The sequence below is a fragment of the Pinus tabuliformis genome, chromosome Q (genome assembly GCF_031772625.1).
Source record: "Pinus tabuliformis cultivar Carrire ecotype Pingquan chromosome Q, CPIR1, whole genome shotgun sequence".
Lineage (NCBI taxonomy): Eukaryota > Viridiplantae > Streptophyta > Pinopsida > Pinales > Pinaceae > Pinus > Pinus tabuliformis.
In genome coordinates this window covers 506,225,084-506,243,877 of record NC_142296.1, presented here as the reverse complement: position 1 = coordinate 506,243,877, position 18,794 = coordinate 506,225,084, and the positions used below count along the sequence as shown (strand labels likewise).

At 39.3% G+C, this 18,794-nt stretch overlaps 1 protein-coding gene across 1 annotated transcript; it reads right to left on the bottom strand.

Moving 5' to 3' along the window:
* Nucleotides 1-13,169: 13,169 nt before the first annotated feature.
* LOC149220373 (uncharacterized) lies at nt 13,170-13,865 on the bottom strand. The gene has a single exon (XM_089387069.1). It carries the CDS (start codon nt 13,863-13,865, stop codon nt 13,170-13,172), a length of 696 nt encoding a protein of 231 aa, XP_089243195.1.
* Nucleotides 13,866-18,794: the final 4,929 nt, after the last annotated feature.

Here is an 18,794-nt window from a genome sequence, read left to right as displayed (position 1 = left end):
TGAGGAACCTTTCATGCATTTTCACTCCCAACACATGCTTATTGACCATATTTCCCAACGTGAAGTTCATGTGCATCTACGTAGGTTATTTTCCATATATCGGCATCCACCTGGCTAGATTTGTGTGTGGTTTATCCTGCTCATTTCATTTATCCATCAATCGCACACTAGGTTTCCCAAACTACATGCGCACCATTCTCCTACATTCGTGCCAATCCTCAAAGCTCCCTTTGTGCATACCCCACCACCTTGTGAGTGTAGCGCGTAGTACCCAATTCAAGGCCTGGAAACGTTGCTTTTCTAGCACCTCCCTTACTTCTGTTGATACACAGTGTAGTGACTTTGTTTTCATGTTACATTTAAGTGTGGTTACCTCGTGTAACTGGTTCTATCATTGTTCTATCTCCTCATCTGAATCTGAAGTACAAGATCTTTCACACTCCCATCAGATCCATCCCTCCACAGTGGGATTTATCCAATTTTTTTATCGCACAATTATTTTGTAGATGCAGTCCAAATAATCATCACTTTCATAGTCACGCACTGACTTTGTGTAGCACAATCCCTCAGCAAGGTCTAAAGGTATAACTATGTGCAAAGACTTCTTCTCAAAAATCTTATTGTGCTTCTTTAGATTAATCACCCCATCCATGTCAGTGGCCCAATCAATTCCTAAGAGCACCGGTGGGGATTATTGTCATCAATAATCTCTATTACTTCAAAGTCTGCTAGCATGCTCACTCCCTCAATATCCATAGTGATTCCCTGCAATATCATTATCTTTTGCTGGTTCGCCATTCGTATCTGAATAGGAGACCATTGCAGTGTAGGCCTCCCCATGCACTCCCATGTCTACTTCGACAGAACGTTGGCATCCGATCCTAAGTCAGGAATTACTTGGTCCACCTCATATTCTCCAATGTGTGTAGTTAACCTCATTTCTCTTCCTGTCCTAGACTTGTGTTTTCCAATCTTCTGGACTACGTGCAATTCTCCTGTCACAGTCCCAACGCATCTGTTAATGAATTCCTGCAATCCTTTTACAGCCTTACTATTGTGTAGTAGCTTCATGCATGTTTCCAAGAATGTCGTAAGCATAGATGGGTCCATGTATGGCTCTGGTCTATCTTTTCTTTCTAAAGTGGAGGCATTAGCGAAGATCTTCTTAGCTTCCATGAAGGATTCCTTAGCGTGCTCCAAATAAAACTCTACTTCTTTCGTTGGAGCCCTGTGAACCCAAGTACCATCTTCGGGTTGTTTTCCTTTATCATCTCTCAATGTCACGATTCCACTTCGAAGCACAATGTTCACATTTGGATCTTCCTCATGCGGCTCAGACCTCATCATCTACAGGTTTTGAGTCAGGGGAGGTGGTAGCGCTCCCTTGTTGTGTATCCTAGCCATCAACGTAGGAAAATACTCCATCTCATGATCAAATAAGGTACAATACAGACATGATGGGCGCATTGGATTCGTACAACCATGGGTATAATGTCCTAGCCCTCCACAATTGTAGCATATTAGTTTTCCATGACCTCTTCCAGGTCCTTCTCCACCTCGGCCTCATCCACGCCCCTGAAATTCGGTTCGCTCCACTCCTATGTTTTGGTCTATGGGCTGCGTTTTAGCCTGAACTATATAGGTGGGAGTTCTGTCCATCATCAGCTCATAGCTTCTACAAGTTCGCTCATCTTGTCCAACCGATCTACAAAAATTACAGAGCAATTGTTGCAAATTCTGCATGTACTTCTACAACAAATGGTATTTTTTCATATCATGCTTTCCTCCTATTTGAAAAACCATGCACCACAAAGTAGGTGTTGTGCTAGGTCTTGCTTGTGCTTTTGGCCTTAATGGCATTTGTCCTCCTCCCGCAAGGTAATTCACAAACACAGGGCAGTGGTCCTTATCATGACCCTGACCCTTGCATTTTACGCACCACACCTCTTCGCGCACTTCTGGTTGGGTTGTTTTGTCCTGTTTCAGACTCTGTATCTCAAGGCATAAGTTTTTCAATTGTGCGTGGATCTGCTAAACTCCCAAGTTAGGATCCTGCATCTGGGTTTCATGTAGCCTCATCACGATATTCAAGGCCTATACCTAAGTCATTAACCTCTGTTACGACAGTGCGTTCCTCAAATGTGGCATTAGCGATGCTACAAACCATTGGCGATGTTTTCCACCCATCAAAGTCATATTACCTTCACAAATCGTACACTTCAGTCTCTGATCTATCTCCCAAGGAGTCTCACTTGGTAGCATTGTGATATCTTTAAATCCAATGGTCGACTGCACTTCTGACTTCAGCCTGCTAAATTCTCTTTTTAACGCAATTTGGATATTCGCGATTCCCACATTTAGATTGTCATTAGAATGCTTAATATACCAGGTCAGTGCGCGATCCTGCAGAGTGATGACCAATGTTGATTTCTTTATATTATCATCTATAACTCACTGCACTTCCCATACGACTCTTATCATGAACCAAAATTGGTCTGGACCTTCATTTGCTACTCCCTTGAATACATGCAACTTTATTGTGCTTGCCATACTGAATAGTGGTGGCGGTGGAGGTGGTACAGGTGAAGATGGAGGTGAAGGTGGTGAAACTAGAGGTGGTGTGGGTGGGGGTGGTATGTAAGGAGTCCTTTGCCTCATCAAATGGATCATACTTCAAGGTGAGACCTTCGTGAGCTCTTCCTCATCCCCTCATAGAGGTGAAATCAAAGGGCTATTCTCTGGTCCCTTACTTCCTTCATTTATGTCAGTTTTTCCACTTCGTGTAGCTCTATGTTTCACACAATAGCATTTTAATCCAAGTATTCAGAGACTTTATGTACTTACCTCGCAGTCCTTTGAGAAACCATTGCTCTTCCTCGCTATAGTTGACTGAAGTATCTACTGCAAACTCAGCAAGGAATCCTCTTATATTCAATCAAGCCAGTGATCAATAACGTGCGCAATCTTATCCTCTGATGCTTCTAATCTACGCACCAAATCTGGGGTCCACACAATAGGATTTTCAAGTTTCCACCTTCCTTGGCTATCTGCTAACTTTGTGATCCACTCATATAGCTCAGTAGGGAAAGACGCAAAAAATATTTCGTGGATCTCTGTGTACAGGTAGCAGTCTAACCACTCTTCTTTTGTTAGTCATGGATTCCTATTCTCCTGTGCCACGAACTCATGAATTCTTCTGTCCAACCAATCTTCAATTTCCTTCTTAGTTGGATTCCAATGATACAACATTAGACATCTCTATGCAAATTCTGGTCCCAACAACGGACCAATTTGTTGGCTTCAGGGGACCTGACCCACGTTTGAAGTTAATTAGCCAAACAAATCCCTACACTCCTTGAGCTTTTGGCAACAACCCGCAGAGCGTGGACTGAGGTCTCACCTGAAGCAGTATGGGGGGATGTTAGAACCAAGTTTCCACACCCTTGAGATGTTTAAGGGGTCAGTTTAGTCCAAATGTGAACACCTTCGTGCAAGTCACTTCGCACACTATTCTGACTCACGAGGCCTTCATGATCTGTTATAATCACATTCGAACAACCCTCACCAAGGGTTGAGGTGATTTCACACTGCCCTAGCAGCGATCTACGCTACTTCCCCAAGTTATACTACAGATCTTACTTATCTTCTTATAACAGTTGGTTATATTCACATAAATAGATACTTGATCTTATATTCACTTTATCAACACATTCATATAAGTTCATGCATCATATAAACAATAGAAATGCAATTTATATCTGATATATACAATGCACAAAATAGGAAAAAGATGCACATAAATGATGTAAAACGTCTCTTTATTACTTCTCCAAAGGTTACAGACTCAACCCACCCTACGCACTCAGCTGCGGACTACTAAGCCTCTGCGGACCTAGTTGTAGAGCCTTCTCATACTCTATGACACAAAGACTCGACTCTACACTTAGATAAGACTCAATTCTTCATCCTTCTTTCATGGCTATCATTCCTTCTTTACAACTTAGAGCCTCACTCTATTTATACAATCCCATGGTCCGTGAACCATGGGTAGGTTTCTAAAGCCGACATTACATTACAAAAATGAGGGCAAACAACCCTATGACTCATTTACAATCTTCGTGCTCCACACCCACAAAACACGGAGTCTTTACGTCATATTTGGTCAAAATCTGGGCTTTAAGCCCCACAACTTGCCTTGGGGGATCCTACGCGCAACATCATGACCTTGTCTGGGTCTACCTCAATCCCACTCTTAGAAATGATGTTGCCCAAGGGATTACCCTTAGATACCATGAATATATGTTTCTTGCGATTTAAGGATATCCTGTACCTGTGACATTGCTCAAAAGTATCCTTTAAGTGGTGTATGTGGTATGGACTTTGTTTTGAGAACACTATTACATCGCCACGATAGACCATTATGCTCTGCCCAATGATTCCATGGAAATCTATGCCCATAGCATGTTGGAATGTTTCACCAATGTTGATTGTCCCAAATGGTATTCTTCTGAATGCGAACGTGCCCCACTTCATTCGGAACGTGGTCTTAACTCTATTAGGCTCGACAACCAGAACCTAGTTGTATCTGGAATAACCATATAACAGAGAAAACATTTTAGACCCTAATACTATTTGTTCCATGGATGGAACATGGTAGTTTTCCTTGTTTGAGTAGCGGTTGAGATTTCGGAGATCTACACACTGGCAAATTTCCCTAGACTTCTTCCTTACCAGCACCAAATTTAACACCCACGTTGAATGTCGCACTCTACATATGATCTAGGCATCCATAAATTTTCTTAATGCTTTCGAATAAGAGGCTCAAGCATTGTATGTACTTTCGTTAGCTTCTGCTGGAATGGATTATCCCCTTCCTTGAGCAGTATCACATGCTAGATTATTTGTGTGCCATATGTCTTGAGTTCATCGCACGTCCATGAAAAAACCTCATAGTACTGCTTGAATAAGCGGGTAAAGGCTTGTCACTCTTGTGGTGTGAAAAAAGTATCAAGATTGACATATTTCGGATCCTTATCTATTCCCAAGTTAATCTGCTCATGCAACAACGTGGAATTGTGGGTCTTAATATTAACAGGTCCCTTAAGTGATTCTATAGGTCATAAAATTTTTCCAACGATATGACACCCTTGGGGATGAGGTTTCCTTTGCTTGCACTAGCTTCATCCTGCAATGCCTTTTCATGCACGTCCTCATCGATCATTGCATCTTTAAATACATTAGTGTTCTCCTTTAAGCACAATATCTGCTGGTCATTAAAAAAATCATAAATTAGTGATATTTTGGGGGATGAAAGGCTTACAAATAATTTCAATAGAAAAACGTCCCTCAATAGTGACAACCTAGGAGCAACATTTTCTAATGCATCTGCAGTTGCATTACACATTCTTGGAACATAAATGACATTGAAATGTTGGAAATGTGAAATAAGATGTCATACCTCTTGTTGATAACTTCTAAGATGAGGTGACACAAAATGTATGATGTTACATACCTGTCGTACCACAATTTCTGAGTCACTGACTACTTTCAGGATGGAAACATTGAGGTTAATGGCCTCTTGTAAGCCTACGATGAGTGCTTCATACTATGTAGTGTTGTTCGTGCACTCAAATTCCAAGTGGCTAGAGATCAATTACTTTCTCTGCAGCAGGTCTATTAAAACGCAACCAACTCTAGAGCCCTACTGTGTTTTGTAACCATCGAAGTAAACAGTCCAAATATCATATGTACAGGGGCTGGGAACTAAACTAGTACTTCTACAACTACTGCTAACTGTACAAAGTTCACTATCACTAGTTGGACAAGGAAGGAGATCCAATTGTTTATTGGGTGGGACTGGAGATGGCTATGCAAGATAACACCCCAGTAGAGTTTCATGGAAGAAATTTCTAAAAAGAATTCTACGAAATCCATTGTTTCATTATGTTCATCCAAGGGAGTGACAATGTGTATCATATATCTCTCTGATTCTACATGGCTCTAATTATTTATACTCCTATACGGAAGCCATAGATGTGACCAATATGTGGGAAAGTATCTTTGTAGCTTATTAGACTAGTCTCTGCTCAACAACACTCTGTATGCTTCCGAAATGCCCACAATCACTATGTTGATGCATTGGTGGACTCGTCCATCAGATGATACGTGAATGGTGACATCTCTAAGTTGACCAATTGCATGGGCATGAGTCCTATCTAGATGAATAATTTTTGCATCTATTTTATCCCACTTAGAACTGATTTTATTGGCAGCAGATAATGGGATTACATTCACTGATGCACTAGAATCAACCAAGCAATTATGTACATTGAAATTGAAGATTTTGAAAGTTAATAAGAAAGGTGGGTAGAGTGTACTTGTATCCATCGTTATAGAATTACGTACGGATTTGAGAGAACCACGAGACTTACCAGATTCCTTATCTGAAGAGGTAGCATTACCTGTAGAGGTCTTCCCTAGTGCCTGTAAGAGGATGTCCCACTGGCTTGTGATATTTGTTAATTCAAACATTGAAATGTTCGAAAACCTTCTTCACGTGATCAACTATGTTGTAGTCCACAGTGGGAATAACGAGTGAGGTGTCTAGGGATGTAAATTGGTTTGTGATTTTCAGAGTGATGGTTCTGTCCTTACTTCTAATGAAAACCATTTCGATGGTACTTCTTTGCCATACTTTCTCTGAGTGTTATACACTGACTTAGTGGTGGGTTTATTTTACTCAAGATATTTTCTTTAAATTTTTGTTTTAGAAACTCAATTGTAGTGTTTGACCCTTGGCTTCTGAATTTGTATCGGTTGGTCATGCTCTAGGCCAGACCATCACTCAAAGGATGCTTATCGGCAATACTCTTTTGGGATGTGAGTATATATCTAAACATGATCACTACATGCTCGACACTTAGAGTTTAATCGGCTGCAATAGCTTCTTTCTTTTCCTCTGTAGGCTCAGTCTGCTCTTTATCCATTATCGAATCAACAAGCTGCATAGCAACTATGCTCATGGCTTGATTCCATTGTGGGCACATATTCTCTGAATGATGTTCTTGAGGAAACACACAATATTGATTTGTGCCCAACTTATCAATGTTCAACATGACATTGGAGCTTTGCGCATAATTTTTCGGTTGGTTGCTTCTACTCCTAGAAGTTGTAGTCCTTATGAACAAGTTGAATCTAGGAGGCTTGCTGCTCATAGTGGTCTTGCTTGACCTCTGTCTGATCTTTTCCATTTCATTAGACAAAGACTTGACAAGACAAGTCAAGCCTTCAAGATCAGATGGTTCTTTCTCTTTGTCCCTGCTCACAGAGGCCTGAGACCTCTTACCTGTGTCATTGGAGTCTTTTGTTGGTTCATTGTCTGAGATGACTCCGATTTTGTGCATGTCATTCTCAATAGCAATAGCCTCTTCAAAATTTTCTGTAAGTGTTTGTTTTGTAGTTCACTTCACAAACTGCACAATTCTTGTTGGTAAGGCAGACGTGTAGTAAGCTATGGTGATGAAGTCACAAGGTTTCATGTTTTCTATAAATTTGTTCAAAATTAAATTGAACCTCTGGTTAAAATATTTCACATTTTCCTTTTTCTCCATCTTAGTATTACCCAACTCTTTCAATAACATAGTGGGGGTCGTATCATCAGGAAAATTTTCAAGGAATATCTTTTTAAATAATGAATCCATACAGATGAGGATAGTTTTAGGTAGAGGAGGAATGACCTGTTGTAGAGTTTTATGAACCCAACGTTTCGGACTACCAAGTGAGTCCATCATCAGGGGAAGATGCGTCAATAGATATTCTTAAGATCTTAATGATGTATCTAAGAGCAATAATTAGGGTATATATATAAGTTATTAAACAAAAGAAATAAGAAAATAGGTCGGCTCTTATCTTTTTATTTAATTAATTAATTAAATTATTTATTATTATTATTATTATTATTATTATTATTATTATTAATTAATTAATTTATTTATTTATTCAAGGGGATAACTTAATCGAATAATTTTATTATTTATAGAATTAATTATTATGTTTATTAATTCTATTTTAAATAATTGGTTTAATTGATTCATTAATTTGTTTAAATAATAAATTAATTTGTTTGTTTAATCAAATTAATTAATTTAATTATGTATTCTTTATTAATATGTTTATTCATTTATTTCCATTATTAATTTATAAATTTGATTAATTAATTCATTAATTAATAAGTTTACAGGGATAAATTAATTACTTATTTTTCTATTTCTTGAATTAATTATTAGGTTTAATAAATTTATGAAAAATTATTATTATTATTTTTTTATTTTTTTTATTGATTAATTACTATGTTTTACTAATTAACTAATTTTTTATAGTTAATTAAACGAATAGATTAGTTAACAAATTTATTATTTATTATTTTTTTTTAATAACTTTATTAATTTAATTTAATGTACTTATTTCTTTGTTTAATTATTTACTTATTTGATTAACTTTTTTTATTTGCTTAATTAATTAATTAATTAATTTTTTTATTTTTATTTTTATTTTTTATATTTTATTTATTTATTTTGGTTTTAGTGAGTTATTTATCTATAATTTCTAGAGTTTATTTATTATTATTATTATTATTATTATTTATGTTTTTTCTCTGTAAATGCTAATTCTATTAAGAAAGATAAAAATATGTACAAAGAGGTTAGAACCTCTGAGGAGGCCGCGGCCATTCCTCTACCAAAAACTCATGGACCTTACAGTTCAGGCTTGATACCAGATTTACAAAACATACTGCAAAATTTATAGTTCGGGCACTGACATACTTAAAGATATTACCCTGACTGAGTTCATCATGCCCTGTAATGACCACAAAAATTAAGACACAGCTAACAAAACCATATCTGAAACAGAAAACCGAGACTGGAATGACAATGGCCCCTCTCCGTAGCCAGAGTGTGGACCAGACAAAGACATCTATCCTCAGAATTAACGACACATACCCAAAATTACTTAGACCCCCCGGCAGAGAGTAAACCATTCTAATCTGCATGCTTGGATGAGTCTGGCATTTCCGCTTCCGCTTGACTGGTAGAAGCAACCCAGGTCACAAATCCACCTTCATCATAAACAGGTTCACCACCATCAGGAGTGGTCACCAAATTTAAAACACCGCCTGCCCACTGAGTCGGGCCACAAGGCACAATATCATCTTGAGCCAGATCCACAGGATGATGTGGCACCTCCGCGTCATGGCCACCTTCATGCTGGTTATCTGCCTGGAACACCAGCCCAGTCAGGTCCCCAAGCAGCACGCTATCTCCCTGAGACTGAGAGGGGGTAGTATTAGCCGAGCTCACCTGATTATTATCTTCCTCCGCGAGAACAATAGTGGGGCTTGCAGTCAAAATGGGCCTATTAAGTCGGCTTTGGAAGGTGAATCTAGCAGTCTGGAAAGAGCTATTCGGAATGGGCCTGGCTTGTTCTGGAGGCGGAGAAGAAGGAGACGCAGAGGCAATAGGAATGACATTTTGAGGAACAGGGCGAGACGGTTGGCCTCTGTCCCCTGTGTGACTTCCTCTGCGAGGAACACCGCGTCGTCGAGGCATTCTCCAGAGCACAAATTGACCAGTAGATAGAATGAAACAGAGAAAATCAATTACCTGAGGAACGCAAGCCGCTACAATGAGTTTTCCAATCCACGCCAAAAGCCAGATGCGGCAAACAAGACCGAGGTTCTGAGACCTCTCTGCCGCACAATGAATAACTCCAGGGACTGAACCAGGTATGAAGAACCGATCCATAGCAATATAGCAAATTCTCTGCCGAGCATACATGCCTGCATTAACTCCGGCCTGCTGAACCCACAATCGAGACTGCCCCGCAATGAATTCACATACCTTTAAACGTTGTTGCCCACCTGCTACGCGTCCTCGACAAAACTTCCATCTGCCATCTGCGCTACCAACTGCCTTTGAAGTGCGGCCTATCATTAAATTGACTTGATACCACCCGCATCCGGGTGGGTGTTTTCCTTATGAGATTTATCCCAATTGACAATTTCCTGGAATTTTGCAAGCTGGTCCCCGGTGGCTATACTGGTTATAGACCCTTTGAAATAACCTACCTCAGCCTCCACTCCAAGATTGGCAAGAAAGTCAGCAAGTTTATTTCCTTCTCTTCTGGTGTGTTTGAATGAGATCGCTTGATGTTTATAAAGCCAACTATTTATCAATTCCAACCTCTGAGCCATTCGCCAACTGTTGCTGACTTTGTGAATGGGAGATCCATTTCTGAGCTTTATGATCATCTGAATTATAATTTGTGAATCCCCTTCTATGATGATTGGGAACATACTCCTTTCATGCACCATTTTGAGGCCTCTCCACAGCCCTTCCAATTCTGCTGAGTTGTTGGTATCCCACCCTTTCGAGCCCAGATAAATGCATTGAGGATTTCCATTATGATCCCTTATGACACCTCCATACCCTGCTTTCCCTGGATTTCCCTTCGATGCACCATCAAAGTTGAGCTGGAACATGTTGGTGGGGGGCGGCATCCATTGACTGGATTCTTTTATCTGCATTGTGGGATTCTTTTTTATTATTGACTGTTGGTTTATTTGGAATCCCCAATTGTCCCATATTGTTCTCTCCTGTGGTAAAGTAGGGAGGTCTTCTGCACACCATTCTTTGATCGATAGAGACTCCATGATGTTCTGCTGAAATGTTGTCCAGATTTGCTCTAGAGGCATAATTTGATCCTTGAAAACTCTTCTATTTCGCTCTTTCCAGATGTTCCACATTAGTAAACCTGGTATCATTTGCCACATAGCATTAAGAAGATTACTTTGAAATGGCTTTTGACTCCAGTTGCGGATGGTTGCTTTGAGATCTCCCTATACTCTACCATCTTTTTGGCAGCGGAAGGCGACCTTTTCCCAAAGTTTCCTACCCATTTGACATGTCTGCATAAGATGTATGGCTGTTTCCTCCTCTTGCTTACATAACAGGCAGATGGATGGACCCAAGAAACTTCTTTTCCGAAGATTATCCCAAGTCAAAATTCTATTATGACATAGGAGCCATAAAAAGGTGGAAACCTTTGGCCAATTGTAATTGTCCCAAATTTTAGCCCATAAAGTGTCTTTGTTAATCTGATCTTGGACTATTATCTTATAAGCCTCCTTTGTTGTGAATGTTCCTTTCTCCTCATAGCCCCATCTTAGAATGTATGAGCCTTCCGAAATGGTGATTTTCCTCAATTGTAATTCTTTATTGAGAGCCTGTTGAATTTGTTCAGAGCTGTTTGGTAATATTTGGTTTGCCTCTTTCCATTGCCTGTGTCCTTGAGATGTAGAGGAGCTCCAGCATTGATTAAACTTATCTAACTGACTGATTTCCTGCTCTGATATTGGCTGGTCTTGAAGTATGTCTTTTAGTTTGGGTAATTGTTTCCATGAGTCTTCCCAAAACCGTGCTATGGATCCACTTTTTACTTCCCAGAAACTGTGCTTTTGAATGAGGCTTCTGTGTTGGATAGATGCATTCCAAATTGCCGATCCCATACTGCCTTCCATCATTCATATTCTTTCTTCCATAGGACAATTGCTTACATATTTCGCTGTCCAAAGAGAGGCCCACGGAGTGTTGGGATAGGCTAGCCATCTCCACCAGATTTTTGCGCCCATTGCTTTGTTGTTGTGCTCTGGATCTCTTAACCCAATACCCCCTGCCCGCTTGGGAATGAAGACTTTCTCCCATTTGACAAGAGCCCATTTCCTATTATGTCCTGAGCTTCCCCATAAGAAGTTACGCTGGAGATTCTTGATTTCTTTAAGAACCCATTTAGGAGCAGCAAGGATGGAAAAGAGATACAATGGCATGGAGCTTAGGACAGCTTTTACAAGAACAAGTCTGCTAGCCATATTGAGGGCTTGGTGAGTCCAGAGGAAGAGCCGAGCTTCCAATTTCTCCAACAGTTGCTTCCAAGAGGAATGATTAAGAGCAGAGGCCATTAAAGGAGCACCCAAATACTTGGAGGGCAGGGAGGCAGTAGTGAATCCAAGAATGCGGCCAATGGCTTTTTGGGTGGAAACAGGGGTGTTAAAGAAAAAGATCTGGGATTTGATTCGATTTATGAGAGCTCCAGAAGCATAAGAGAAAATAGATAGAATTGATTTGAGAATGTGTGCTTCTTTCACCGATGGATGACCATAGAGCATATTATCATCAACAAATTGCCGATGGGTGAATTGTTAAAAGAGAGGCCTTTTAGAAGCAGAGCACGCCGGGCTGATGTAATACTTCTACCCAGACCTTCAGCCATTATAACAAAAAGAAAGGGAGATAAGGGGTCTCCTTGCCTTATACCTCTGGAGGGGCGATAAGTGGCCGAGGGGATTCCATTGATCAAAATAGAGAAAAAAGCTGAAGACAATAGATTAAAAATCCATCTGACCCAAGATGGAGCAAACCCAAAGGCTGTGAGAATTTTTTGAATGTACACCCAACTAATACTATCAAAAGCTTTGGACAAATCTAATTTAAGCAGCATACCTAGATTTTTGGTTTGCTTTAGAGAATGGATTATCTCATGAGTTAATATAATCCCATCCGTTATTTGCCTGCCTTCTACGTACCCAGACTGCTCAGACGAGATAATCAAAGGTAGCAGTGGCTTTAATATATTTGATATAACTTTTGATGTAATTTTGTATATGATATTGCACAATGCGATTGGTCTGTACTTGTCAGGAGTGTTAGAATCTTCCCCTTTTGGAATTAAGGCAATGAATGTGGCATTTAACCCTGGATACATCCATCGAAGAGCTCTGGATTCCTCCACAAGATGCCAAACCTCCTCTTTTATGAGGTCCCAGAACCTGTGAAAAAAGTTTGAGGTAAAGCCATCCGGACCCGGCGCTTTTCCCTCCTTTAAGTGATGGACCGCTTCTTCAACCTCCTGTAGATTGACTGGTTTGAGGAGAAGACTATTATGCTCCTCTGTTATTAACTTAGGAATATCCTTCAGGAGCCTATTGATAGCTGGCATTCTGTCTATATTGGGTTCCTGGTGTATCTTCTTAAAATAGCTGAGAAATTCCTCTTCAATGCCTTCTTGTGTTTCGATTTTGTCCCCTTGTTCATTTTTGATCTGAGTAATGCAGTTGCTCATTCTGCGCTGGACCGTGGTTTTATGAAAAAAATTGTGTTCTTTTCTCCATCTTTTAACCATCTAATCCGTGATTTCTGTCTCCATAATGTTTCCTCCTGTTTGGCCCTCTCTAAAATCTGAGATTCAATGAATTGTTCCTGTTTTGATAGTTCCTCCATTCGACCATCAGTTATAATACTTTGCTGAATCCTCTTCATTTCTAAGTTGAGCGTAGCTTGAGCTTGAAAAATGTTACCAAAAATATTATGGTTCCAGCGCTTGATTACTCCTTTAAGATGCTTGAGTTTTTGCTGAAACTTGGACATTCTAGTACCTCCGGTAGGATTAAAGTTAATCCAAGTTGAACTAACTAATTTTTCGAAATCCGGATGCTTTAGCCAGAATTCTTCAAATCGAAAGGGTCTCTTGAGGTTGTTACCAGGTATGTTCCATTGAAGTTCAATGGGCCAGTGATCAGATCCAGAGATAGGCAGATTTGATGCTGTAAATTCCCCTCCTAAATGTGTTGCATTGTCAGAGATAAGAAATCTATCAAGTCGTGATGCAATTTGTTGTAGTCCTTCTCTCTTGTTACTCCAGGTGAAGAGGCCATTACTTGTGGGAACATCCACCAACCAATTAGTGTGAATGAAATTTTTTAAGAGGTTACCATCATTATTTGCTCTGCTTCTGCCTCCCTTTTTTTCCTCCATGCTTGCTATCATGTTAAAATCACCTCCAGAAATCCAAAGTGGGTATGGCCTTTCTAAGCTGAGATGTGACAGTGTGTTCAGGATTTGAGATTTTTGAGCATTGTCCTGTGGAAAATAAACATTAGCTATGAATCCATAGGTATTAGTTCCTATGAGATGAAATGTTGCCTGAATGAAGCTTTTATTGGCTTGTATGTCATTTAGTTGAATAACTCGCGCGTCCCAGAGAATTGCAAGTCCTCCTGAGGCTCCTTATGAATCAACAACTATTACTAACCCTCCCGGCCAGACTTTCGCTGCTATTTTTTCCAATATTATTGAGCTGCATTTCGTTTCCTGCAGAAAGAGGATACTCGGTTTTTCTAGCATAAGCATATTTTTTAATAATCTGCTCTTCCTTGGGCCATTTAGCCCTCTTATATTCTATGATATCAGCTTCATTGGGAAGGATGGGGATCAGTATTAAAGTATTTTGTCAGTTTGGCATACCTCCCTGACTCCACTAATACCTATCCTATCTTTATGGTTCTTTCAAGCTTTGTTTTTCTGCCTCTTTTCTTGTTATCCTTTGTGATGAACTTGCCATCCCATGGACTTCCTGTCTGAACACCTAGCGATTATTTCTACTGAGCTCTATTTAACACTTCAACTAAGTTGTCCACCTGCCTGTCTGGTATTTTTTCAAAATTCCCTGTCTTGCAAGCTTGTTCCAAGCCTAGAATATCCAGATCTCCTATATCTAAGGATTCCAGATCTTCTTCCATTATTTGAGGTTCTTGAGAGGATTCCTCTCGTTCCTTGGATGATTTTTTGTTGGGCTCAGTGTATTCTACATCCATTCCTTGGGATTGCCAGAATATAGATTTTGCTTGGGATTGCGGGCTTGATTGCTTATGAGTCATATCTCCTGTTTGCATTGAAGTTTCTCCTTGCTGATCTTTAATGGATTCCTTGTTCTCCTGCACTTCCTTTTCCTGATCTTGCATATCAGTCTTGGCTAGGGTCTCAAAACGATTGCTCGTTGTTGGTACATGCTTGTTAATCGGATTTGGCTTGGGATTGCCTGATGTTTTCCTATTCCCTCTCCTTCGGTTTCTAACCCTAGTGAAACCATCTGCTGTTTGATTATCCATACTTTCTTGAGAAGATGGTTTCTTGTTTAGTGGACAGTCTCTGTAGAGATGCCATATATTATGGCATTTCCTACATCTAAATGGGACATGCTCATAATCTATAACTTGAATCCATTCAGAATCTTCATGAAAAAAACTTACCGTGTCTGGCAAAGCTTGCTTGAGGTCCATGTAGACACATATTCTAGCATAAGATGTGTATCTACATGATTTTGTCTCCTCTGCGATCTTGAAAAACTCACCAAGAGCGTCTCCAATCTCCTGGAGGGATTTTTCTTCCCAGTATTCCCATGGCAGCGAATATAACCTTATCCACACTGGAGCATAACTCAGATCTTCCTTATCTGGATTGAATCTTTCCACCCACGCTTTGAGATATAATCCTGCAGAGTTGAAAAAATAGGGTCCCCCATCCAGGATCCTATTACGATCTTCCAAGCAGTTGAAGACCGCCGTAAAAAACCCCTTTGCTCCAAGATGCAGAGTAATGTCTCCTTTTGGATGCCATTTAGCACTGATCCAACTTCTCAGCGCTTTCTCCGTCGGCCAAATTCCTATGAATTTGCCAATCAACGCGTGATCTCTCATGTACTGTATCCTTGCATTGATGCGATGACTTGGGAACTCCACTCTCGGCCTGTCCGTTGCTACAGGCTTGCATGTGGATGAGCTTGCTCTGTTTCTGTCTTCCTGTTCTATGTCCTTACCCTTCAGCTTGCTGCGATCCGTATCACCTCCGCTCTGTTCGTTATCCGTTTCCTTTTCTTCCATTGGCGGCAACCGACTGTCCTTATCGGGGGGAGGCTCCTGGCCCTCCCCCTGAGGGGAATGCATTTCACTCCTTATCAATGGTCGTTCTCCTCTGACCACCCGTCCGTCTGCTTCTCACCTGCTGTACTAAGCTTGGCAGGTCTGCCGTTGCAGAAGTTGCAGAAACCCTAGATGGGTTGCAGACGCCTTTCCCTCCGTGTGACTATCAACGTCATACATATATATATATATATATATATATATATTAGCATTCAATAACCAGTGTAATTGTTATTCCCCTTATTATTATTATTATTATTATTATTTTTGAAGCTTTGAGTAGTTACACCTATATGCATTCTATTAGTTATTTTTTTTAATGATATCAAATGATTATATGTGAAGGAATCTATTACTAATTTATGTTTATGATTGTTAATTAAATTTATTGTTTTAAGGAGGATATTACATAATTGATGATTTTATTATTTTTTTTATTTTTACCTTTTTTTAAGTTTTTTAAGGGAATATAGTTAATTATTGGCTTTTAAGGTTTCAAGTAACGGTTTCCAAGTGTTGCTTAGTTTTAATCCGTCGTCCCGGTTCAGGTTATTCTTCCTTTTCCTATTTCAATGGCTTCCTTGATTTTCCTTTTGCGATAGTGGTCTTCTTTTCTAACCAGTTTGATGTCTTCTATGCGAATGTAATGAGAGGAAGAGTGAACATGTTCAGCTAAGGCTGATTTAGAGGTCCTTTCTCTTCTTAAGTCAGCAGTGTGTTCTTTAATTCTAATATTAAGAGACCTACCCGTTTCGCCTATGTATTCCTTACCGCATGAGCAAGGAATCACATAAACACCTTTTTGAAGTTTAGGGTTTATGGGATCCTTGACAGAGTTGAATAATTGTCTGATGGTATTAGCAGGGGTGAATGCTACATTAATGTTATGTTTATTAAGAATTTTAGAGATTTTATCAGTGGTGCCTTTTATGTATGGAAGGGAGACTTGAGGAGTGGATAAATTTTGATTTTTAATATCATTGTTAGTCTTGTTTAGGGATATGTGCATAGCTTTCTTGATGGTATTTCTATTGTAGCCATTTAGTTGTGAATATGGTTAAGCTCATCATTTAGATGGTCCACATCAGATATTCTGGCCGCCCTAGTAGTTAAGGTCCTAATGATGCCAATCTTCTGTTTAGGGTGGTGATGGGAATTTGCATGAAGATATCTTTCTATATGGGTTTTCTTTCTGTAGAATTGGAAACCAAGAGACCCATCTCTTTTAGTTAGAAGGATATCTAGAAAGGGAAGTTGGTTGTTGTTTTCAATTTCAATAGTGAATTTTATATGGTCATAGAGGCTATTTAAGTGATTGAGGAATAGGTCAAGTTTTTCTTTTCCATGAATCCACTTGGAAAATATGTCATCAAAAAACCTTTTCCATTCTTCAAGGGTGTATGGAAATTACCTAAGAGCTTTCTGTTCAAAGTGCTCCATAAAGATGTTGGCAATTATGGGGGATAGAGGAGAACCATAGCCACACCATGAGTTTGTTCATAAATTTGACCTTTGAAGCTGAAGGAAGAGGATTTCAAGCATAGTTCCAAAAGATCCACAGTTTCTTTATCAGTGATGTTTCTCATGATCTCAATGGCTTCATCAATAGGAATCATGGTATAAAGGGATACAATATCAAAGCTAACCATAATGTCTTCATATTTCATTTCTATGTTATTAATCCATTGAACAAACGAATAGGAGTCTTTAATATAAGAAGGGGTATTTCCAGACAAGGGTCTGAGTTTTTTGGCTAGGTGTTTTTCCAAAAGGTAAGTAGGGGAACCTATGGTATTAACTATAGGTCTGAGAGGAATGTTAGGTTTATGGACTTTAGGAGCTCCATAAATTCTAGGAATAATTGAACTATTAGGGATGATTTTCTTTTTTGTGACATCATCCAGAGATGATTCTTTGATTTTCTTAGTTACTTCATGCATGATTTTCTCACTGGGATCTTTATTGATAATTTTATAACATGCACTATTATTTAAATGTTCTTCCATTTTATTGTCATACTCTATTCTGTTCATAACTACAGTAGCATTGCCCTTATCAACTTTTAGGATGACTATGCTTTTATTTTTTCTGAGGTTGTTTAGAGCTCTTTTTTCTTCTCTGGAAATGTTAGATGTAGGCAGTTTAGAGGTTCTCAGAATTTTTGCAATATCTTGTCTGATTTCTTCACTTTTTGCTATGTCTAGGTTTTTAATAGCTACTTCAATATTACTGATGACTTCCTCTATAGGAATTTTATTCAGGGTTATGGCAAAATTTAGACCTTTTTTCAAAATGGATTTAGTTGCATAATAAAGACTGATGTATGATAAGTTAATGACCTGGGCTTTGTCTGAAATCCTACTTTGATCAGGATGAGTGGTTTGAGATTTTAAACTGGTAGATGGGCTGAAGGTTTTATCTACATTATTACTCATATCGACATTGTTCTCATCAGTTGATTTATACCATTGTATTTTCTTTTCCTTTATAGTTGCGTTCTCATTATTTTCTATAACATCAAATGGGGGATGCGATTTGGAGTGAGCCAGAGTGTCCAGCGTATTGCTGTGCCTGATGGAGAGACCGGTTATGTCCACATCGCTAATATTATGAACCATATCCAAGCTGTTTGTTCTTATTTCGTCATCACTCTTGTTGTTGATTTCATTTATACCCACACTGCTCCATTCTTGATTAATAACTGTGTTGTTTATAGGATTTGAATCTAAACTGGCTTCTTAAACCCCCTCCAATTCTTCTTAAACCCCCTCCAATTCTAGATGGAGTTTGGAGGAAGGATGTGGTACCATATAGGATTTGAATCTAAACTGGCTTCTTAAACCCCCTCCAATATCTTCTTAAACCCCCTCCAATTCTAGATGGAGTTTGGAGGAAGGATGTGGTACCATACAACTGCTCTACAATCTAAGGTACATGGCAAAAGTCTAAATGGAACATCATCATAACATACCTCAAGTATTTGCAG